Source organism: Littorina saxatilis, linkage group LG2, assembly GCF_037325665.1.
Source record: "Littorina saxatilis isolate snail1 linkage group LG2, US_GU_Lsax_2.0, whole genome shotgun sequence".
Taxonomy (NCBI): domain Eukaryota; kingdom Metazoa; phylum Mollusca; class Gastropoda; order Littorinimorpha; family Littorinidae; genus Littorina; species Littorina saxatilis.
This window is the reverse complement of record NC_090246.1, coordinates 76,000,147-76,024,215: the sequence shown is the minus strand read 5'-3', so window position 1 is coordinate 76,024,215 and position 24,069 is coordinate 76,000,147. Positions and strand designations below refer to the sequence as shown.

At 38.8% G+C, this 24,069-nt stretch overlaps 2 protein-coding genes across 4 annotated transcripts in view; one reads left to right on the top strand and one right to left on the bottom strand.

Annotated features, from left to right (window-relative positions):
• LOC138959738 (SUN domain-containing protein 2-like) overlaps nt 1–15,437 on the top strand; it is a 40,815-nt gene extending 25,378 nt beyond the window's left edge. For all 3 annotated transcript variants that reach the window (XM_070331344.1, XM_070331342.1, XM_070331343.1), the window contains 8 exons: nt 1,370–1,413; nt 1,796–1,991; nt 2,303–2,518; nt 3,321–3,405; nt 3,589–3,704; nt 5,806–5,973; nt 6,715–6,807; nt 7,171–15,437. In XM_070331344.1, coding sequence (XP_070187445.1) covers nt 1,370–1,413; nt 1,796–1,991; nt 2,303–2,518; nt 3,321–3,405; nt 3,589–3,704; nt 5,806–5,973; nt 6,715–6,807; nt 7,171–7,290 — 1,038 coding nt within the window. In that variant the 3' untranslated portion in view covers nt 7,291–15,437. The remainder of the gene's footprint in view (nt 1–1,369; nt 1,414–1,795; nt 1,992–2,302; nt 2,519–3,320; nt 3,406–3,588; nt 3,705–5,805; nt 5,974–6,714; nt 6,808–7,170) is intronic.
• Nucleotides 15,394–24,036, bottom strand: LOC138959740 (meiotic recombination protein DMC1/LIM15 homolog). The gene is made up of 13 exons (XM_070331345.1): nt 23,814–24,036; nt 23,558–23,602; nt 22,885–22,935; nt 20,370–20,465; nt 19,856–19,938; nt 19,330–19,424; nt 18,974–19,046; nt 18,428–18,519; nt 17,962–18,035; nt 17,461–17,575; nt 17,066–17,126; nt 16,338–16,454; nt 15,394–15,855 (listed from the first exon to the last, which is right to left on the bottom strand). Exons 1-13 carry the CDS (start codon nt 23,862–23,864, stop codon nt 15,786–15,788), a joined length of 1,023 nt encoding a protein of 340 aa, XP_070187446.1. The 5' UTR covers nt 23,865–24,036; the 3' UTR covers nt 15,394–15,785.
• Nucleotides 24,037–24,069: the final 33 nt, after the last annotated feature.

The following is a 24,069-nucleotide window of genomic DNA, read 5'->3' as shown; positions in this document are numbered from 1 at the left end:
CATGACTGTGTCTTCCTACAAGTGCAATACTACATCTTGGATTTACTTTGTATTTAAAGTTCATCTGAAATAAGGACAAAAAGTCTTTGAGATGCGAAGAACTAAGAATGACTTATGTGATGAAGACATTGATACAACTTACTCCCTGTGACGATTTTACCAATTGGTCTAGGGTATTTAATGTTTGGTCGAGATACACACAATCTCTTTCTGTGCTGACACTGTACTCTCTTGCCCAGGAATACGCAACAACGTTAATTAGTTTGAACAATTTTGTTTATAAGTGGCTAACTATAGATTGTTCAAAATTCACAACATCCTCTATTTATCACAAGTTAGTTAATAAATAGATACCCACAATGGGAGAACGCAAGTCATTATTCTTCAAAAGTTCTTGGCGAACACACAGTATCAAGAACATATGATGATGATGAGATGTAGTGTAAGACGCTTAGCTTGATGTCGAAGAACTCGTATAAACAGGATGACGGACAGCAAATGTTGCGACGACGACGATCCAGTGACGACAGGTCGACGTGGACAACAGGTACGGTGGGTTACATCAAGTAGTGATTCTTCAACGACGAACAAGTTAGCGAATTCAGTTCAGTGTAGATATAGGTATAATATATAACAGCTGGTCCAATTCTCGACGTAGAGAATTCAGTGTCTGCACACAAAGTGTAGCATACCGTTAACAAATCGTTCATCCAGCGCATGTAAAACGAAACAGAACATGTATCAGCATCTTGAGAAATGGAACGCAAATAACATACTCGCATCATCTAATTTCTCCAAACGAACAAATGATTACATGAACACACACAAGGATTGGCTTCATCAGAAAGTTACTGATTATGAATCATTTACTAACCTGCCTAGAATCTTTCGCATAGGACCTCCTCTGGCCTTGACGAACAGACTGGAACTGATCGTTGGTTTTACGTTACGACGATTGTTGTCTGTCGCCAAGCAATACCTTGGTTACTTTGCTCTCGAACGGACGAGAATGTTAGCAATCCTGAAGCAATCCTAAACATTGGCATCGCTTCATCATGCTATTATCGCCAGACCTAGCGATAATTCTATGTTTACTAAAATATCCTTTTCTTTCTTACAAAACACCTTCGTTTCCCAGACAAGAGACTTGGTTACGAGAATTACGTCATCGTCATTTACGATGTGACGTCGCCATGACGAATACAGTCTCGGCTTAACTATCTCTCGGTTAGTTAGCCTTTGCTGACTGCTGCACAAAGTAAATCATCACACTCCCCAACACTGTGTTGCATTGATACATTTTCTATTAACATTTTCAAATGACATGGATCTGTGAACGATGTTATTTTTCTTGTTTTTTTCCTTCCAGCTATTAGAAGGGGATCTTACGAATACCAAGAGTACCTTTGTAGGGTGAGTTCATATTTCAACTCAAAGAGCATTGCTTGTCTTTCAAAAAAAACAAAAACACGTTTGAGTTTATCTCAGATGTTTTTGAAGCTAGAGCTTTGAAACTGTGCACACTTCTTGGGTTTGATCTCCCAACATGACCCCAATTTGGTTGACCCTCCTTAAATTTGGGGATCACAGTGGGGTCATGGTTCATAGAAATTTAACTTTGAGGATTTCTCTGTTTTTGAAGCTAATGCCTCCAAATTTCATACACTTATAGGTTTTGATGATCTTCAGCCATGACACACATTTGGCTGGTTTTTGGCAAATGTCAAGATAATAGCATGAAAATGTTTACCATCCATTTTTAGAGTGTTCATTTAAGAATAATTTTGCTTTTCAGAACTCTCACTGGAGATCGAGACACACAGGTGCAAAACCTCGTCACCATGGAAAAGTCACTGACAGATCTTCAAGCTCAAGTGGATTCACTGCAAGCATCTTATATGGGCATTGCTTCACATTCTAAGAGCTGCTGTCCCAGCGACTCGGCTCTCGTTACAGCAATCAAAAACAATGTCAATCTGATTTTAGCAGAGGTATGAGTAAACTCTGTCACATACTATGTTGTGTTTTAGTGTTGTGCAGACTATTATGCTGTCTGATGGTGTGAGAACTTTATAAGAACTGGTTATATTTCACGATTCCAGAGTTCTGACAACTGATTGCAGGCAAAATATTCTGTGTGCAGGAACAATGTTCTCTTGTTCATTTTCTTACCTGCAATGCCTGTGTTTTTTAAAGCTCAGTTGAATTTTATCTCTTTGTTTAAGTTACTTGAACCATAAGCATAGTGAAAGATTCTTGCATTCACGCTTAATCAAACTGTTGTGACATTTTATTCACACAGATGTTTGGAGCAGACGGCAAGGCCAAGAATTCAGGTGGAAGTGCGTTTTCAGGCTGGCTGAACCAGAACTATGTTGACCGTGGCGAGTTTGATCGTCAGATACGCACCTTGACAGCAGACATCAGCAGGAGAATCACGTCAGGCATCGATGCCCAGCGTTCAGGTTATGCCTCTCCCATCACCCTCCCGTCTGGAGCTGGAAAACTCGGTGAAGATGTAAGCTGGCAAAGTCAAAATTAAATTGTCCAACTCCTGCTTTTGTAGGCAGACAATAGATTAAAGATTCGATGCAGCTCACAGCATTTCTGAAACAGCGATTGATCTATTTGTCACAGATAAGAATATAAACAAACTATTTACGCAACTATTCCAAAGATGACTACTATACCAGCCAAACGAAACTTATGTGGTTAGTCAGTTCGCTTCCCCCCCATAATGTAATCAACATTTACCGTGCTCACAGTCTGGGGCTAAAGACTGTGAGGCATGCAGAAATGGAACCAATATCATGTTTGAAAATGTTCTTACATAATCAAACACAATGTCTTGATGTAAAATATGCAAAAGAGAAATAATTCTCTCTCTCGTCAAGACTAAACGACTTCCATTTACGCTTTTGACTTAATTAGTTCACATGAAGGACCTGATGTGAGGCTGGGCGAGTGTTGCACTGTCACCCCTAGACAATGATCAAAATTTTAGTTTTCGACTCGCAAGGTTATTCCAACTTAGTGTTTTTTTCCTGGGGGCGCCATCCACCTGGAAGTGAGAAGTTCAGTAACTTGAACGAATCTGTACCTGTTCTTAACGGTTAAAGGAAAAATACTGAAGCTCAAGACAAAAAGTTATGTTTTTTAAAGCTGTTCAAACCTTAGTTTCCAGCTGCTTGGAGCTAACTTGTTGGATAAAGATAAAACTTATATGTGGTATAAAATTACTGTCACTTTGGTAGTCTTGTTACACTTACAGTCTGTTTTTTTGTGTGGTCTCACCTACAAGTTATCTGATTTTTTTCCAGGCTGTAAAACTGATCGTTGAAGATGCACTGCTGAAGTTCAGCGCAGATCGTACTGGGTTGCCAGACTATGCCCTGGAATCTGCTGGTACGTCAGGATTCTTTAGTGATAAGATTGGGAATGCTTGCTTGGAGTGTACAAGAACTGTCTTTATTGTGAAGCATGGGCACATAGGGTTTTATGTAACCGTTTTTTGTGTCCGGTGAGAGATCTCGGTGTACATCCTTTTTTCATGTCCTTACAATAACGGTTTAATTTGTTTGTGTTCAGGTGGGAGTGTGATCAGTGTACGCTGCTCGGAGACTTACTACAGGAAAACTGCACTGATCAGCATCTTTGGTATCCCTCTGTGGTACACTTCTAATTCTGCCAGGACTGTGATTCAAGTACGTTTGTTCAACTTCATGTCTTTACTTGTATTTTAAGCTGCACAGCAATGGAAGTACTTCTGTCTGCCTGAATATTGTGTCATTGACTTTGGTTAACTTACCTGTATTCTAGAAATTCATTGATGATTTATGCAAAATGGTCGGCATGGCAAAGAGGTTCAGAATATTGTATTAAAAAACAAGTCGCGTAAGGCGAAATAACAACATTTTGTCAAGCTGTCGAACTCGCAGAATGAAACTGAACACACTGCTTTTTTCACCAAGACCACATACTCGTAGTTTCGTCAGTCCACCGCTAGTGGCAAAGGCAGTGAAATCGACAAGTCATGCAGAATAGTGCGGTAGTGGTCGCGCTGAGCAGGGTAACACGCTTTTTTGTATGTCTAGTCTTTTTAGCTTACTGAGTTTGTTTATATCTATATGTTTTTGGAATCGGGGACCGACAAGGAATAAGATGAAATTGTTTTTAAATCGATTTCGGAAAATTAATTTTAATCATAATTTTCAACTTTTTCATTTTCAGAGCTTGTTTGTAATCCAAATATAACATATGTATATGTTTTTGGAATCAGAAAATGACGAAGAATAAGATGTAATTATTTTTGGATCGTTTAATAAAAAAATAATTTTAATTACAAGTTTCCGATTTTTAATGACCAAACTCATTCATTAGATTTTAAGCCACCAAGCTGAAATGCAATACCAAAGTCCGGCCTTCGTCGAAGATTGCTTTGCCAAAATGTCAATCAATTTGATTGAAAAATGAGGGTGTGACAGTGCCGCCTCAACTTTTACAAAAAGCCGGATATGACGTCATCAAAGGTATTTATCGAAAAAAAGAAAAAAACGTCCGGGGATATCATTCCCAGGAACTCTCGTGTCAAATTTCATAAAGATCGGTCCAGTAGTTTGGTCTGAATCGCTCTACACACACACACACACACACACACACCAGGACCCTCGTCTTGATTCCCCCTCTATGTTAAAACATTTAGTCAAAACTTGACTAAATGTAAAAAGGGATGTTTTGAAAGCCCTTTGAAGAACATTCAAGTGAAAGTTTAGAGGATGAATGGCGATAGCACATAATTATGAGAAGCTTCATACTTTTCGCCTGAAAGTAGACCTTTTTGACTCACATGCGAAGCAAAAGTGAGTCTATGTACTCACCCGAGTCGTCCGTCCGGCCGTCCGGAAAACTTTAACGTTGGATATTTCTTGGACACTATTCAGTCTATCAGTACCAAATTTGGCAAGATGGTGTATGATGACAAGGCCCCAAAAAACATACATAGCATCTTGACCTTGCTTCAAGGTCAAGGTCGCAGGGGCCATAAATGTTGTCTAAAAAACAGCTATTTTTCACATTTTTCACATTTTCTCTGAAGTTTTTGAGATTGAATACCTCACCTATATATGATATATAGGGCAAAGTAAGCCCCATCTTTTGATACCAGTTTGGTTTACCTTGCTTCAAGGTCAAGGTCACAGGAGCTCTTCAAAGTTGGATTGTATACATATTTTGAAGTGACCTTGACCCTGAACTATGGAAGATAACTGTTTCAAACTTTAAAATTATGTGGGGCACATGTTATGCTTTCATCATGAGACACATTTGGTCACATATGATCAAGGTCAAGGTCACTTTGACCCTTATGAAATGTGACCAAAATAAGGTAGTGAACCACTAAAAGTGACCATATCTCATGGTAGAAAGAGCCAATAAGCACCATTGTACTTCCTATGTCTTGAATTAACAGCTTTGTGTTGCATGACCTTGGATGACCTTGGGTCAAGGTCACATGTATTTTGGTAGGAAAAATGTGTAAAGCAGTTAATAGTGTATGATGTCATTGCCATTGCTAGGTTTAGTTATTTGACCTTGACCCTGAAGGTCAAGGTCATGTCAAGGTCAAGCATGTGAGTCGTATGGGCTTTGCCCTTCTTGTTTTTTTGTAGCTTCAAGGGTTAGCCGCCGATTATTTTGTTTTCAGAATCAGGCCTGGGATTTGTTGTCTACTTTGGTTAGTTTCAGACTATTTTACATAATCTAGTTCCTGTGTCTGGATACATAAAATGTTCTTGGGTATCGTTACAGCCTGATGTTCACCCAGGACAGTGCTGGGCCTTCAAAGGGGATAAGGGCTTCATCGTGATCCAGCTGGCACAGCCCATCAGACCCACCAGTTTCTCCCTGGAGCACATCCCCAAGTCCCTCTCCAACGACGGCAAAATCGACAGTGCTCCCAAGGACTTCACTGTCTTTGTAAGCACTCTCAGCCTGTTCTTCTAGGGAAATGTCAAGATTCTTTTCAATATTAAATTGACAGCAGACGGGTGCAATGGCCTAGTGGATAAGATGCCGGCCTCCCATGTGGAAGGTTGAGTTTTTGAATCCCGGCCACTCCTGGTGGGTTATGGGTTCGAAATTTTCCGATCTCCAAGGTCAACTTATGTGCAGTCCTGCTAGTGCACGCAAGCACAAGACTCACAGAAAACATCCTGTAATCCGTGTCAGCGTTCAGTGGGTTTAAAAACAGGAGAATACAAAGCATGCATCCCCTGAAATTGGCTTATGGCTGCCTAAATGGTGGGGTGAAAGTGGACGTACAAGTAAAAACCCACTTATGCTGAAAAATCTTGAGTGTAGGTGTAGTTTCAGCCCATTAAGTCAGAAGAAGTGGGGGGGAAAAAGTGACAGCAGAGAAGATTTTACTGTCTTTTCCTCCTGGTCCTGCGTCTGTGGGAAATGTTAGATTATTTTCAGTGTAAAACTAAAAGTGACAGCACGAATCACTTTTCTGTCTTTGTGGGTTATGGTTATCGAAGCTAAAGTTCTGAAACTTAACACATTTCTAGGGTTTGATGACCTCCAGACATAATGAGGTCAAGGTGGGCTATTCTGGCTAACACCCAACCATTGCTGTTCTTGTAAGTACTGTGCGAGGGTTTGTTTCTGTTAACACGATGGCTGAACTCAAAAGAACATACTGATAATTTGTTGTAGGGTCTGACATCAGAGAGAGACACTGCTGGAGTTAATCTTGGTAACTACACATACGAGACTGTGGGAAAACCCATCCAACACTTTGATGTTCAGGTGAGTACATTCATTGTGCTTTACTGCTGTCTTGATTTCTGGTTGTGGTTAGTCATGTATCAGAACATAATTTTTGCACTAACTATGACTCTTTTCAGTGCCACTGTTCAGAGCTATTAATACTCTTTGTTTCATGGAAAGGGGAGGAGAGTAGGCACTAAAATAGACTTCCTTCGTAAGGACACCTTATGTTGTCCCATTGTCTTATCTTGACTGAAATGTACCTCTAATGAAAGGCCACCTGGTAAGAAGGGACACTTATCTGGTCCCAAGGGTGTCCTTTCATAGCAGGTACCGCTGTATTGGGTTTGCGTGAATTGCCTGACAAAGAAGTCATTGCATCCATTATTTTGGTGGTTTCAGATCGCCAACCCTGGAGTGTTTGGATATGTGGAGCTGAGGGTGTTGAGCAACCATGGCAGTGAGGACTACACCTGTATCTATCGCTTCCGTGTACATGGTGTGCCCAGTAACACTTTCTAGACTACAAAATGCTTCTTCTTTCTGTCAACTTGAGCCACAGTTTTTTTCTTCAAGACTGCTTTCTGAGACATCAACCTTTGGTTATTTGCTTATCTCGGTGTACTGCTTATTATGTGCATCAAGGGGAGGCACTGGTGTTAAAAGTGATTTTTTTCGTTTGATGACTCTCGGGTAAAACAAATTTGCAGTGTTATAAAGTACTCGGTCCAGCTCCTAAGAAAATGTTATTTTTTATTTGGTTGCCGTGGTAGCAATTCAAGATGGCCACCAAACCGCCCCTTTTTAAAACCCTAAGGCTTTTTACAAAACACCCTGGAGTTTTGTTTTGATGCTTGTTATTTATACTTTAGCACAATGCCCAGGTCTAATGTGAGGCTTTTTTTATATTTTGAGTCATTCAAAAGATATCGGTGATGAAAATGAGTGACGTTAAATTCATGAAAAAATGCCCCCTAAAAGAGTATAACTTCTGACGAAAAAAAAAATCAACAAAACGCTCACATTAGACCTCCGAAATACCACATTCAAGGTGTATGCAAAGTTTCAACAACGCAGGTTTATTAGAAAAAAAGCCTTAGGCTTTTGAAGTGACAAAAATGGAGTTTTGAGAAAATAGACAAAACGTGAAGAAAATTGAGTTTTTGCCCACAAACGTTTACAAAACATGTAACAAAACAACTCTGACTCTGAAATCAGGTCTTGCTTAGTTCCATGAGAAAAACGGAAACTAAATTCAACAAAATTTAAGAAAACAATAGCCAGTGTTCTGCAAGCACCAAGGAACCTGTTTCAAGGTCACAATGACCAACGATCATGAGTAATGTGCATGCTGCATAAAGTATGCCCATTCATAATTCCCAACTTGTTACATGTCAAGCTGTTTGTCTCCGACCTCTGTTGGACTTTATTTGAATAATCATTGAGTCATTTAACAGTGTCTTCTACTTTTTATACTACAATATTTTGGTTGACTTCTGTGAATTGCCTTGCAATGCCATGGGCACTTTGGAAGCTCCTCTCCAGCTTCCACCTCTGCATCTGTAGAGACAACATAAATTCAAAATTAATGTCTATTCAGACAAACTGAAATACTGCTATTCACTATTCCAAACGATAACCACCCTCCCCCACACACATTCGAAAAGGGTATTGTTAGGTGATCAAATGATATGTGTGCGCATGCATATTTAAGTGCTGACAGTCAAGCAGTGAACAAATACATATATTGAATAATCATGTGAATGGTGCTAAGGCGGTTGAGGGCTAGTGAATGGTCTGGCTTACAGCTATTGCACGCAGAAACCATGCAGAAACCATATATGGTCTGCAAGAGAAGTATGACCACAAGCATTGTCGTCATTTTCACGAGTTTTCATTCACAAGCACCTGGGAAATAAATCTCATGTTCCCCAGGCAATAAATCCCCGGTTACCATAGTTGCAGGAAGCAGGTTATACATGGATAATCAAAAGCAAACCCAATAGAAACGCTCGGGGATTCTTCGGCTCTTTTCATTGGTGTTTCCCCAGACCTAAACAGACGACACGACACTGCTTTGCAAAGTTCCAAAAACGAACTGGCAAACTGGCAAAAGTAAACAAAAAACAAAACTACTTCATGAAAGGTCATACATTCATCAAAAACAAATGAAACCTAGCGATATGTTTTATCTAGAGTCATAGAGTGCGTGTATCTGTGTTTCGATACACAGACGTTCGGAGAAACACGAACGTCAAGTTCAAGTAAAACGACCCCTGACACACACATTTTGACCCGTGCACAAGACGTTGTATCGATAAACGAAGCGCAAATAAGAAACAATAATAAAAGCAAAGAAAATAGCAACAAGATATGCAAACATCTAACAAAGCCGAGCAAGCAGAATGACAGGTCTAATGAAAAACAAAGAGGTACTGAGTCGGAAACAAGATCGCGATTCTTTCCTTCGCTGCACGATGCAAATCTTCTGTGACCTTTGACCAAAGGTAGCTTCCACATTCGATCACTCAGCTTAATATTTACAACAGAAAGCCGAGGGGGTGGAATACCGAGATGAACCTACAGAACTGTGCATCCTCAAACCTGACATATTCATCCCAACATTTAATGAACTCAAAAACACAGAAAGTTGCTTTCACACGCCAGCTCATTCTGATAATCCTCGCTCCACGGCTATCGTTGATTGCCAGTGGTTATCAAACCTGGACTCGTGTGGTTATCAGCACGGAACCCGTGTTTCAAAGCATGGCTCCCTGGGTTGATTGTGCACTTATTTTCTCACTACCAAAATGATGACAAAAACGATGTTTGGTGGTTTGTTGACAGACCAGCTTTTTTGTCGGTCCTCGGGGGGGGGCATATCAACTTTTGTTTCATATTTATTGACCGCGGCCTTTGGCCTTGGTCAATAAATATGAAACAAAAGACGATATGCTCCCCCTCGGACCGACAAAAAAGCTGGTCTGTCAACAACCCATTAAACATCTTATAATGTTCACTCACTGGGCCATGTGAATGCATGTTTGTTTGTGCTACAATAAAACTATGATCACAGTAGAAAACTATAAATATGCTTGAGGAAAAAACAGATGTTCTCTCCAACACTGACAACTTCACAGTAGCAATTGAATTACCCATAACAAACGTTGCATCCTGTTCAGTGTCTTTGCATTAGGATGTTGTTACTTTAATTCTGTACTTCAGCATAACAATCACACACACAACAAGAGGCGAAGCCTTCAAGGCTCACGTAAGAAATCGACAAACAGTAACACAAACTCAGTCATTCCGTCACACATACACACACACAGTAAGCATAGGTGACACTGTGCAAGAAAGCGAGACACTAGATCTAGATCTGTCTGTCTGCATGTAGCCTACTTACAGGGACACGACTGCCAACTAGTCTCGGCCCGCTCAAAATAACAATGACCGAGACTTTTCGCGTGACGTCTAACCCTCTTACGTCATGTGACGTCTTCAAATGACGAAATGTTAAAGTTTCTACCACAGACATACACACGCACGCACACACGCACGCACAGACAGACAAAGTTACGATCGCATAGGCTACACTTACGTGAGCCAAAAACAGAGCCAGAGCCGCACACACAACACTTTTTTTTTATATAAACTTGTACAAGTTTTTTTTTTAAAGAAGAAAAAATACATACCTACTACCAGCTCATAAGCTGCTTGGAGTCTTCCCTGCTGTGCTTGGGCTTGCATTCACCTGCACCAGACTTCCCGGGATATGCATGGTGCAGCTCCATGGCTGAACAAAGTCATTTTCGTACTGGTTGTTCTTTTTTTAAGGAGTTCATTTGTTTCACTTTTTCCCGGAGAAAAGATATAGGGCCTGCCTTCTCGTTGCTATAGATAGCGAAATCCGTGTTGTCCGTATTGCCGTACGCATTCCGCTCCACAACTCTAAAATAAGTCCTGGTTCAAAACACTCATGGCAACGTGCTTCACACGTTCACCTCCGATGGTTATTTCTTGCTCCATTCCATCTGTTGCTAGGGAAGCGGCATAATTTTCTGCCAGTTTTCATTTTGGAAGAAGAAGAATGCACAAACTTGATCTTCAGTCTCAGATTCGTTCGTAGCAATAGCAGACGACACTATCGACTCGCACTTTCGTTTTATTCTTCTGTCACGCAAGCCTCTGCAACTGAGTTAATTTTACCCGATAATCTTCTCCTTTGGCGGAAATCAGAAATACTGCATTATGGGAAGGCCGAATTTAACCGAACGAGACCGAGCATAAACGAACATTAATATCTGCGATACGATTGGTCAGTAGCGAAAACTGTTCATACGGAATCTTCCGGAATCTTCCTCGGTTCTCTTCGGCTCAATGGAATGTCTTCAGGTTGCTGTTACTAACGGCGCGAAATCCGTAAATGGGAATTCCCGTTGTGCGCGTCATGAACTGAGCTTTGCAAATCAGGTCGGGGACGTAGCTCAGTTGGTAGCGCGCTGGCTTTGTAGCCAGTTGGTCGCTATCAGCGTGGGTTCGATCCCCACGTTCGGTGAGAGATTTATTTCTCGGAGTCAACTTGTTGCAGACTCTCTTCGGTGTCCGAACACCCCCGTGTGCACACATGCGCACGGAAAAGATCCCACGTTCACAGCGAAAGTCTCGGGGCTTGGAAGACACGCATGCATCATCTCTCGTCTCTGATTATCATGATCGTATTTCGATACTTTGACGAGACAAACCCAATGCTGGTGTTTCGAAGAAGACAGCCACAGCGGGCTTGTTCGAATCAAAGTATCACATCATATCTTCAGTGTATTACCAATACCTGTCCCAATATAGACCAGTTGGTCTGAGAGGACGTTAAACCCTAATAGTCAGTCAGCTTTGCAAAGAAAAGACAACTCATTCCAGTCATGCAAACGTGACCACGGTTGACGATGTGTTTAACTCACAGTCAACTCCCAAACATACGCATTTTTGTGCTGTTTTGTGTTTTTTTAATACAAAATTGCAAACACATACATTTTTCATTTAGCCGTTTTGACCGTTTATGATTAATTCTGATCTAAAATAAATTCATCAGAGTAACCGGAAGAGGTTAAAAATCCAGTAACAGAAAGAAAACGGGAATAACCAGGGAACAAGAAAATAGCTTTTTTCACTGTGGTGTCTGCCCTTAAAAAGAAAACGTGTTGGATGAATCTCTAACAGTAACATGGTAGGAAGTTTAATGTTCTCATGAAGAAATTTTTTAATATTCAACTTGTTTTTTGTCCAAATTACACCGTGCTTCCTGGGTCATTTATGAACTGGCATAATCAAAATGCTGGTACAGTGGAACCCCTCTCTAGCGACCTTGAAAATGTTGACAAAAATCGGTCCTTACAGAGGGAGGGGGCGGGGTCAGGGGGCCACAAAGAAAGTCACCTCAGATTTTCTTAAAAAAATAAAACAGAGAAGTTTGAGTTACTGACGACCGTTTCCTCAAGCAAACTGCTTCGATTTCATGTTTGACATTGTCGATGGTGTCCAACAGTTCTGGTGCATGTTTCAAAGCAAAAAGAGTTACCATATTTGACGGATTACAAGACGCACCGTTTTATAAGCCGCACCCCCGACTTTAAAAAAAAAATTGGGACGAGCCACATATAGGCCGCGTCACTATATTAGCCGCCGTCGAAAAAAATATAATCAGATCGTGTCAATCAATCAAAACAACCAGGCAAACGAAAGTACGGTATTTGGCGAAATCGGCTCCAAGAATAAACAAGTGAAACAAAGAAGAAAAGTGAAAAAGTTTGAAGAAAAATATCACACACACACAATTTGTAACCAACACACACATGTAGTCCCGCCCGGAATAAGCTTTTTTGGGATGATTTACGACTTTTGCGCACATTTCGAGCAGACGAAAACACAACATGGCGGCTCTCGCTCCTCCAACTATCGCGAGACACAAAAAAACGAAATCTCACGCGCGCGAGATCCTCATACATCCAGTGTTTCTCTGTACGCTATCTTGTCACGACGACTTGTTGACAAACGAAGATTCGCGAAAGAAAGAGAAAAGCGCCGAGTCTTGAGTAGAGAGCTAATAAAGTACCGGTAATCGCTAATCGAGCGAAATGAAAATCCGCGGCGACTTCCATTAGGTGAATGCTATTCAACTGGTTATAACCGGTTTGTCAGTGATGCGTTACGCTGACTGAGAGTCTTGGCTTTGTCTGACCACAGGCGGAGGTATCGTTCACTGGACCACCACTATCATAGTGTAGTCTTACTATCATAGTGGTGGACCAGTGAACGATACCTCCGCCTGTGGTCTGACAAAGTCGTTACACAAGCTGTCAGGTCGGTCCTTAGACGTTAGAGCGGGGTGGTCGCTACACTGGTGACAACTATATAAGGAAACACATCGGTTAAAAAAAAAGGGTCGTTGTGGCGGGGTAGTCGTTAGAGAGGGGGGTCTTTGTGAGGGGTTCCACTGTATTACTCTTCTGTCTGGAGTTGTGTGAAACTTCAAGTGATCCTAAAAGACCTTGAGATCACAGTTGACTTTGTTCCAACAGTTATATTGGCGAATAAAAAATTATGATTTGAGCAGTCTGGATGGTTTGGGCTGTTGCAAACATTTTAGGACTTTGCGAAGCACTATCACTTTGTTCAACATAATTCAGGTTTAACATTGTCTCTGATCCATACTTTCCAATAAAACAGTGAACTTTTTTCATGCGTTTTCAATCATTCAGTAAGGACCGATTATGGATGACCCATACTTTTTATGTTCAATTCTGCTTCAAAATGTAATCGTCATAACACCACCCAAGTCATCCAGACTGTGTAAGTCCAAAATGTGTTCCAGTGAGAAATAATAATAAGAATAAACTTTCTTCTGATGAAGTTGTACTCCACATTATTTTATCAAATAAAGGTCAGATTAAACCTAGTCATTGTAGCATTTGATCATTTGTGTTCTGTGAGTGGTCCTGAAACAAACTAGGCTTGTGGTCTACCATGGAGCGGATGTAACTGAGTTGAAAAGACAAGAGAAGGAAGAAGAGTTACATTTGATAAACATGTAAATATGACTTGGATGTACATATTCTTTTGAAATCTCACATGGTTGTATATGCACTGGCTAAACCATAATGTGTTTTGCCTTTGTTTAGAAGAAACAATATCATTCACTTTTTGTGTTCACCCAGATCCACGGTTAGAACTTGTGTTGTAACTTGACAATATTTATCCACATATATGTATTTATAAAGTTGTATCGTACTCTGTGCTTCTAAGTTCAGACAATTTGGCATATGAATATATATATAATATGCAAAGAGAAAGGCAGCAACGTACTATGTGCAGTGTATTGATGGTTTTGATTTAAATTTATTTGGTCAGACACTTTGGTAACCAGTTTCTCCCCCTCTTCTGTAAGTGAAACATGATCTCACTGTGTCTTCAACTGTACATGGTGTGTCATTTCTTTTGTGTGCCTCTCTTCTTTGATGTTGTAAGAATATCTATATTAGTAATTAGTTTGCAGTCTCAAACATAATGAGTTTCATCTAAAGGACATTTCTGAGAGACTTTGAAGTTAACACTGCTTATAAACAGCATAATTTGGGGGTTTTTCAGTCTCTTTCTGTCAATGATTTTTGAATACTACAAACTAATTTTTCCTATACTGGTAAAACTCTTCTCTGTTCTTGTCATAAGCAGATAAGGCATCCGTGAACAATATAGAGAATTGGGTATGGGAATCTCCAATTAATTAGCTTATCTAAAGGGTAGAAGGAGTGGTGGTGAAACAATCATAACATCAAAAAACTTGATAGGCAGAATCTCCTTTGACATTTTCTCTTGTCAGTTTTCTGATTTTGTAAATGATCACATAAGAGTTGATATTGGTCACAGTGAAGACGGAGTGGTGGTTGTGAATCTTAATTTATCAGCTGTACTTGTTTTTGTTTTTTTTAATCCCTTTTTTGTTGTTGTTGATGTTATTTTTATACTGTCATGATCTGCTTTGTTTGTGTGTTTCATGTTGTTAGTGAATATTTTGGTTCAGAGAAAATATATTGTGCATTTGGATGATATTTTTTCCAAATAGTAAATATACAGACGGTGCTATTTCTATGTGTTGCTTAAAAGTAATGATATTATGACAACATACAGGAATATATTTATATCTCTAGATTGTTGTAAAACTTTAATCTCCATGATAGAATTCAGCAGAGCTGTGTCTAGTGTGAAGCATTCAGTATCTGGAGCATTTACGATATTGGAGAGTGAAAACTAAATAGAAAATATTTTTGCAAGAGTTCAACAAGAGACAGTCAAAAACATACCTGGATTTTGCCTCAAAAGTAATGTGGTTCAATGACTCATTTGAGAGTTTGTGTTTTCGTTCCTGGGATCTGAATATACGCTTTGGGTTCTCACAGAACATCAGGTAGGTATATATTTTTATCAAAAAATTACCGAAGTGTATTTGAATTTATTGTACAGGTCTAGTTATAACAGACGTGAATAAAAGTTTACTAAACTTATATAACAGACATGAATAAAAGTTTACTAAAACAAAAGAAAACATTTGCATATAATGACATGAAAAGTCTCGTCTTCTAACACAATCTTTAATAAAGTGAACAAGATGAACCACATTCATTGATTGTTTGTCATTTGTGAAAATGAGAGTGAAGTGTTTATCAGATGCACATAACAAAACGTGTGACACTTCACAACAAACGGGTCAATGATAACAGCCAGTGCACGTCACATTTTTACAATGGCATACGTTATCAATTATATGTATTCTTGTTGTCATGTGCACAGAGGTTCCCGAAGTCTGCCGAACTAGCATTTCAATGTCACATTGACAAGTTCATACAAACAACAGCAGCAAGACACTGCATGGTATACAATACTGCGTGCGTCCACAAAATTCTTTCAGGCAACTTCATTTATATGAGCTGAGCCATACTCTCTCCAGCAATGGACTTGATGTGGTTTTATTCCTTGGCATCAACAATTCCTCCTCCACTGATTGCAAATGTTGCCTCATTCTCAGGCAGGTCCGGACTGAAAATTGAACATGAATGAAAAAATAAATTCTCCACATGGCTCAAAATTACAGGTTCATCAAAGTAGTTGCAGTGGTACCTGCAATGTGTAGCCCCTCTGATGAGAGGACACCTCCCTTAAAAGGACACTTTCTTTTGTCCATCTATTATCTCTACCAAAATATACCTGTCATGACAGGCCACCTGCAATGTAGGGACACATTTGGTTGGTCCCAAGGGTGTCCTTTTATCGCAGGTACCACTGTAGCACAATAATAGGCATAAAGCAACAAAACAAAAAAGCACAATCACACATATCTGTGGAAGAAGCAAATGTCATTATTAGCTTAGTACACAATATTTTGCTGTTACCTTCAACCACATTTTTTTTTATTGACACTTCTGTTTTGTTTTGTTTTAATGAACAATGGACTACAAGTTCTACAAACAATTGACGCCTGATTTACAGCACATCACAACACACACGCACAGACCACATACCTATCGTATATCTTAGCAATCCTGTTCTCTGCACGGCCCTTCCTCAGCATGACCCGGGTGGTGGAGGCATGGGCCAAAATGTGACCACCTATTGGTTTCTTCGGATCAGCCTGAAAACTGCACACAGTCATCAGGTATGTCCTACTTCTACCTGCCTGTGAATCAAGATGCTAATAAGCAAGATATGCTGAGGATTGAAAGCAGATGTGAGATTTGTATCTGTTTTTAAAATTTTCCTTAAATTTTAAAGCTCTTTCAGAAAATGTTAGGGTACATAAACATAGGTTATGAATGTTACGTTTGTCAGCTGTGGTTTACCCCTACTTTTAAGTCCTTATTTTGACCTGAAAAAAACCACCCAGAAAAAGCTTGATCCCACTGGCAGCTTTCTTGCACTGGCACTGATCCCTCCTTCCCACAGCTACAGCGTTTCCTCTCTGTAAAAATTGAGATTTCAGAATCCGATAATTATCTGGAATGGAACATATACTTAAGACAAATAAAAGGTACTTTGCCTCATTAAAGAAGGGGTCACTTTCAGCGTTGTGTTCTACATCAAACCACAGGAGACAAATTACAATTTTACACTCTTGTTGCTTTTGACATTTCTGTTAAGATCAACATGTGGATGTGATAGACAGGTGTTCTACACAACTCCCACATAAGCTGGCATACTGGACTAGCAGCACTAGGAATCATCTTCCATTTGTATACAGTTCAACAGATACCTCATGGTTGCACCAGGATCCGCTGTCATCTGGTTTGTGAGAAAGCAAGCCACGTTGTACTCTGTAGAACGTAAAAAAACAAGGAGTTATACATTGTAAATAGCTTTCTTACTTCCAGAAGAACACTGTAATTACAACATATACATGCATTATCATCACTTTCCGAAGCAGATGTAGATTCATCGGATCAGAATAATTTCATGTGTCTATCTTTAAGCCATGATGGCAATGACTGAAAATGGTTGACACAGCATCAAGAATTCACCTGAAAAAGATCAAGAGGAAAGCCCTCTCCACAGCAGTGACATACCTATCTTAATGATAGAGATCCAGAGAGGGAGAGCGAGACTGGGAGATATAGATAGAGAGAGAGAGAATTTGCATCTCAAACTTACCCTCTGCCATTTTCTGCAGTCGTGACAAAAGCTGAGCAAGTTTCTGCTGCCTATCTGCAAGCTCACCTCGACCACTGAAGTCAACTCGAAACAATGCCATGATCGAGTCTACAATCTGTAAATCAACACACGCATGACACAACGCCCTGGCCTGTGCAACTTTGTAACCCCTAAATTATGAAAGAAAAACACCACACAAATTAATAAAGTGATACATTAATTTAAAATGAACAAATATGATGAGGTAGGACACATTTTGTATACATGTACATTTTGCTTTCTGTGGTCCGGTTAACTCCTGAACTCAATAAACTATAAGATAGTGTGTGCATATGATTGGCTTCTAATGTGCTTCAATAAATGCATGTATGACTGAATTCCACATGTTCAAACATTTGCTCTATGAATGCATGCATGGTTGAATTCCACATCATATACATGTACAAACATTTGCTCTACAGTTGTAATCTATTCACAAGTTACAGAAATCTAGTGTCTCACCATTAGCTTGAAGACACCAGGTTCCTCGTAGAATTTTGCTGCCACAAAATCCATCAGCTCGTACTGGTGTTCACCTTAACACAAATGTTTTCTGAATCAGAAGCATGCCGCTATTCACTAACGGCATTACAAATACCCCTCCCCCTCCGTGTAAAAGGTACAATTCCTCCCAAACAATCTAAAGACAAAGTATTATAAGATTTGAAACGAGCACAAAATGTTAGCTCTGGAAAGAAAATGTAGGTTCCATAAAAATGCACAGATTGTCTTACTAAAACAATTTACTACATGCATTAACAAGAGGTAAATTTACTTTACAGAACAAGACATCATGCATGCAAAGGGTCTTTACAACAAATCTATTGCTTATCTTCTTTGTGGAGGCGGGGATGAGTTGGGTAGGGGTAGAGCAAGCTGAACTTAGGAAACGCATATTGCATTGGCAACCAGTGGCTGGTCTACTTACTTGTGTAGGCTCTAGCATAAAGCACATTGTCCAAAACTGCACTTTGATCAAGGTTGAATCTGTCTGCAATGCTTCTCAGTCGGTCTGGTCGGCTAAATCACATTAAGGAATATTCTTTTGTCAAAACATGTCTTTGTAACAGTAAGAATCTGTGTGAATGTTCACATTTCCTGGAGAAACGGTATAATGTTGTTTTACCATAAACAACAGATTTCAAACCGCTCCAGTGATAAAGTGAAATGCTGCAACTTAAATTCTCTGAAAAGGCATAACAAAACTGAAGATGTTTGATATATACGCAAGGTAAACATCATACACTGGTGAAGATTTGAAAACCCAATACAAACAAAACAATGTTTTCAGAGTCTGTGCATCAAGGGGGATAATTTTACTAAACAGAAAACGTGGTACATCAAGGGAGATTATCTCACAGTATCTGTCAATATGACAACAAGTGAACAAATTATATACCCATAACAAAGTTATGTAGACTTTCTTTTTATAAAGTTTTTCCTTTATGGCCGATAACTTTTGTTTGAAGGATACAATGTATTCTCAGTGTCAATAAACACCACCTTTCCACCTGTGTACCCAGTCTCTGTAGGGAGCTGCGCTGTTACTGCAACACACACATACAACACGCACACACACGTGTATATGCATAGCCACAAATACTCACATACATATACATTCAAAAGGTTGAGAGGGGGATAGAATGCTGTTCATTAAAAAATGTGACACTTTATCAAAAGAAACAACATAACAGATTATGCAAAGTCAGTGTAACCTTCACAATTGGCTTTTTTCGTCACTTTCCCTGCTCTTTGCATGTATCTTCTCAGCTGTCCAACCGCACAACAACAAGAAAAATACTTCCTAGGAAACCTTATATGGATACATACCGCAAAGTGTGTGTGACAGCTGTGTCTTTCCTGTTCTGAACTCCCCAAAAGCTTCAGTAATTGCCATACTCTCAATGCCGCCACCAAGAAGCTTGCTGCAACAAAATGTTTTAGCTAAAACATACTGAGACACCAAAAGGACCGTAGCTGAACAATTATACTGCTGATGACTGTTATTTTAACTACAGCAAGAACTTTTTTCACGGGGAGTAAAGATCGCCTTCTCACAACCTTCTGGAAGGAAGATTACAAGTCATGTTGTCAGTTACCATAAAGAAGTGGCAAACAATCAAGCAATCTAATATGTATGACAAATAGACTCCCCGTACAGACAGACAGACAGACAGAGACGAACAGACAGACAGACAGACAGACAGAGACGAACAGACAGACAGACAGACAGGCAGAGACGAACAGATAGACAGACAGAGACGAACAGACAGACAGACAGACAGACAGAGATGGATATACAGACAGACAGACAGACATGCAGGCAGACACACATACACAGTAAAATCCATCTCACTTGAGCTCTGTACTTCCTGTAGAAATTTTGAACACTTGTTTTCTTTTGTCAGCATACTCCAAAGCTGTCTGGAATGCTACAGCCTAAAAAATTACAGATGCAGGATGACATCAAAAATAATACAATGATACAGCTGACGTTTTCATCTACTTTGGTTTACATTACTTTGCTCTACTTTTTAAGCACATTCGCTTTTTACTTGTTCATCAATGTGTTCCTTGTTCGTTGAGTTGTTGGTTTGTTTATTTTGTGTATGAAACAGAACATGACTAGCCAGGCATCAATAACAAAGTAAACATGCAGAAAAGAAAGAAAGAAGGAAAATCAGACAGACATTCAGAAAGTGATGGTCAACAGCAAACAAAAAGATTCACGGCTTGTGAAAAAAAGTTACAAAATAAAATGGGCACTATAAAAAAAAAGTTTTGAATAATATATTTATGAAAACAAAATAAAAGGCAAAAAGAAAACCAAGTCCCTGAATTTGCAGAAAAAAATATGTTTCTGAACTTACACAAAGTTTTGCAGCTACTTCTTTAATTTTGTCCACTTTGGCTTCTGATATCCCCTTGATATTGCCGAGCTTCTTCCGTGTGGTCATCTGTATACCCTGTATCATTTTTATACAAAAATGGTATTTGCTTTTAGCTGTACAATCGTTGTATAGGTAAGAACATAAAATAAACATGTTAAGCATAAAGAACAAGTCACATGAAGCAAAATTAATACATTACGTCAATCTGTCAAACTCACACAATGAAATTGAACGCACCGCATTTTTTAGCCAAGACACTAGCTTTGTCGTACAGAAAGTGAGTCGTGACAAGCCAGTATAGCGCAGGAATGTAGAGCGCTTCAAGAAAACCACGCTTTTCGTTATTCTTTTTAACTTTCTGAGATTGTTTTTAATCCACACAAAACATACCTATATATTTTTAGAATCAGGAAATGATACAGAATAAGATGAGATCATTTTTGGATCGATTACGTACTACAATTTAGAATTTTCAGATTTTTAATGACCAAAGTCATTGATTCATTTTTAAGCTTCTCAGATTGAAATGCAATCCCATAGTCCAGAAATAGAACGCACTGCATTTTTTCACGAAGACAATGATTATAGCTAGGTCAATACCCCGCGGCAAGTTTTGACTAAATGGTTTAACATAGACGCGGAATCGAGACGAGGGTGGTGGTGTATGTCACATAGAAACAAGAGGCGAAGCCTTCAAGGCTCACGTAAGAAATCGACAAACAGTAACACAAACTCAATCACTCCGTCACACATACACACACACACACACACACACACACACACACACACACACACACACACACACACACACACACACACACACACACACACACACACACACACACACACACACACACACACACAGTAAGCATAGGTGAAACTATGCAAGAAAGCGAGACCCTGGATCTGCCAAGAAGTCTCGGCCCGCTCACAATAACAATGACCGAGACTTTCAGTAATTCCTTTGCGTGACGTCTAACCCTCTTACGTCATAATGTGACGTCTTCAAATAGTTTCTATCACACACGTCGAACACTTTTGACCGAGACTGACGTAATCCATAGACTCGGAAATGTTAAAGTTTCTACCACAGACATACACACATACATACATACATACGCACGCACAGACAGACAAAGTTTATCATCGCATAGGCTACACTTACGTGAGCCAAAAACGTAGAAAAATTGACAAGCCAGTATAGCGCAGTTGTGAATGCGCATAACAGGAAAGCGCACTTTTCTTTTATTCTTTTTAACTTTCTGAGATTGTTTTGAATCCAAACATAACATATCTATATGTTTTGGAATCAGGAAATAATAAAGAATAAGATGAAATCATTATTGAATCGATTAATACAATTTTAATTCTAATTAGAATTTTGAGATTTTGATTATCAAACACATTAAATTGATTACATGTAATTAATTTTTAAGCTTCCAAGCTGAAATGCAATCCCATAGTCTGGGCTTTGTCGAAGATTTCTTGACCAAAATGTCAATCAATTTTATCAAAAAAGCCGGATTGATGTCATCAAAACCATGTATTTAAAAAATGAAAAATATGTTAAGGGTTATCATACCCAGGAACTCTCATGTAAAGTTTCATAACGTTTGGTCCATTTGTTTTCTCTGAATCGTTCTACACACACACACATACACACGCACACATACACCACCACCCTCGTCTCGATTCCGCGTCTATGTTAAACCATTTAGTCAAAACTTGACTAAATATAATGAGGGCGTGACAGTGCCGCCTCAACTTTCACTAAAAGCCTGGTATGATGTCATCAAATTCAAAGACATTTATAAAAAATAAAAATAAAGTGGTCTGGGAATATAATGATAATAATAATAATAATAATAATAATAATAATAATAATAATATAATAATAATAATAAAGTGTATTTATATTGCGCCTATCCCTTACAAAAAACAAAAATATTTGGCTCCAAGCGCATTACAACATGTGTAGGGACTTAGTACAATCAAGTCTGACAAATACAATAACACAATATACAGTCGGTATCTTAGGTAAAACTGGGAAAAGCAGCTTCGACATTTAAACACTGCTACTAAAAGATCCTCTAACAATGCATACTGCATTACAATATGCATTTATACATGTATAAATATAGTTAAAGAATATCGAGTTAATAGGAATTAGAAAAGGTTCTTATAATAAAACTATCTAGCGAACGACGAAGAAGAAGAAGAATAAAACTATCAATATCATCTGGAAGAATTTGAATGTAAAGTTTCATGAAGATCTGTTGAGCAGTTTTGTGGGAATCGATCTACAGACACACACCCCACCACCCTCGTCTCAATTCCCCTTCTATGTTAAAACATTTGGTCAAAACTTAACTAAGTAAATGTAATAAAGAAAAAGAGCAAAAAAAGAGATATCATGCATTCACTTTCTACGACTATATAAAAACCTGACTTCTTTTTTAAATAATACTTTTTTGTTTCCTCCAAGTTCTCTCACCTTTATTGTGCATATTCCAGATTGTTTCAGTTTCTTGATGTCTGCAACATTCTGAATAAAAATATAATATACATGTATACACATCAAGCAGGATTGTTCTTTTTTTCTGGGAAACAATGGCAGAGACAAAAAAAATTGTAATTTACTATAACACTAGTGTACATGTGTATACTAATATCAATGCAAATCATACGGGAATTAACTGGTTGGAAGACTAAGTGGATGAATAATATTGCAAGTGCATTATACAAATTTTCAGTCAAGACCTGTGCAAGTAAAATTATTTTGTGGGTAGGTTCAGTGGATGCGTGTGTGTGTCTGTGTGAACAGGTGCAAGCAGAAAATGTCTTGAGCCTCAATAGTTTCTTCTGGTCCGAAGCAGCCTGTAATACTGTAAATCAAAAGGAAACATTGTGGTAGTCCAGGAAGACAAAAATCGTTGACCTTTTTGTTTTTTGTTTTTTGTTTGTTTGTAGCTGGGATATTTGGACATATAGATAGCATGTATCCAATTTCATATGATCTATTGTTCTCTGAGTCTAGGAACAACACTGGAATACGTATATTTTCCATAATTGGTTGAAATGTTTATGAAGAGGTAAACATCACACTGGATTAAAAGTAGCCTAGGTACACAATTTTATAAGTGAGAAGAAAAAAGAAGTTTGCTTACAATTCCATGATTTTGGAGTTGGTCAATGTCCTGGAAAAATGATTCCTGGAAGACAAGTTTACTTTGTTGTTATAATGTAAAACATGACAACAAACTAAAAAAAAATATACAAACAAACCACATTTTGAAAAGCATATTTTGAAACCTTGGTGTGCACTTTTGAGTTTTCTGCATTTGTACCACAAAAGGAATAATGATGATAACAATAAGACAAAAAAAAAACACCAAGAGTAAGACCGAGAGGGAAAAAAAGTACCTCCTCATCATCACTTTGGAGTTGCGGTTCCGCAACAACTTGATCCTCCATTCTGGTCGAAATAACACAACGGAAGATAATTTAAACAAAAGTCAAATACGAAAAACACCACTGTCAAAGAGCAACTATTTTCTTAGTCTACAGCGATTGTCTTTTTGATGAAAATTTACTGTAATTCGAGGTTAAAAATATATGAAAAGAGCAACTGTCAACAAACTATTTATCGTCTGCTAATTTGTCGTCTGCTAAGGACAAG

Bases quoted from the DNA above. Each gene is read 5' to 3' on its own strand.
- LOC138959740 (XM_070331345.1), bottom strand. From the start codon at position 23,864: ATGGAGGATCAAGTTGTTGCGGAACCGCAACTCCAAAGTGATGATGAG. The intron at 18,520-18,973 runs GTATCCTTCAAA...AATGTGATTTAG, and splicing joins ATTGACACTGAGAATACATT to CCGACCAGACCGACTGAGAA. The intron at 17,127-17,460 runs GTAAGTTTGAGA...TACGTTCTACAG, and splicing joins ACTGCAGAAAATGGCAGAGG to AGTACAACGTGGCTTGCTTT.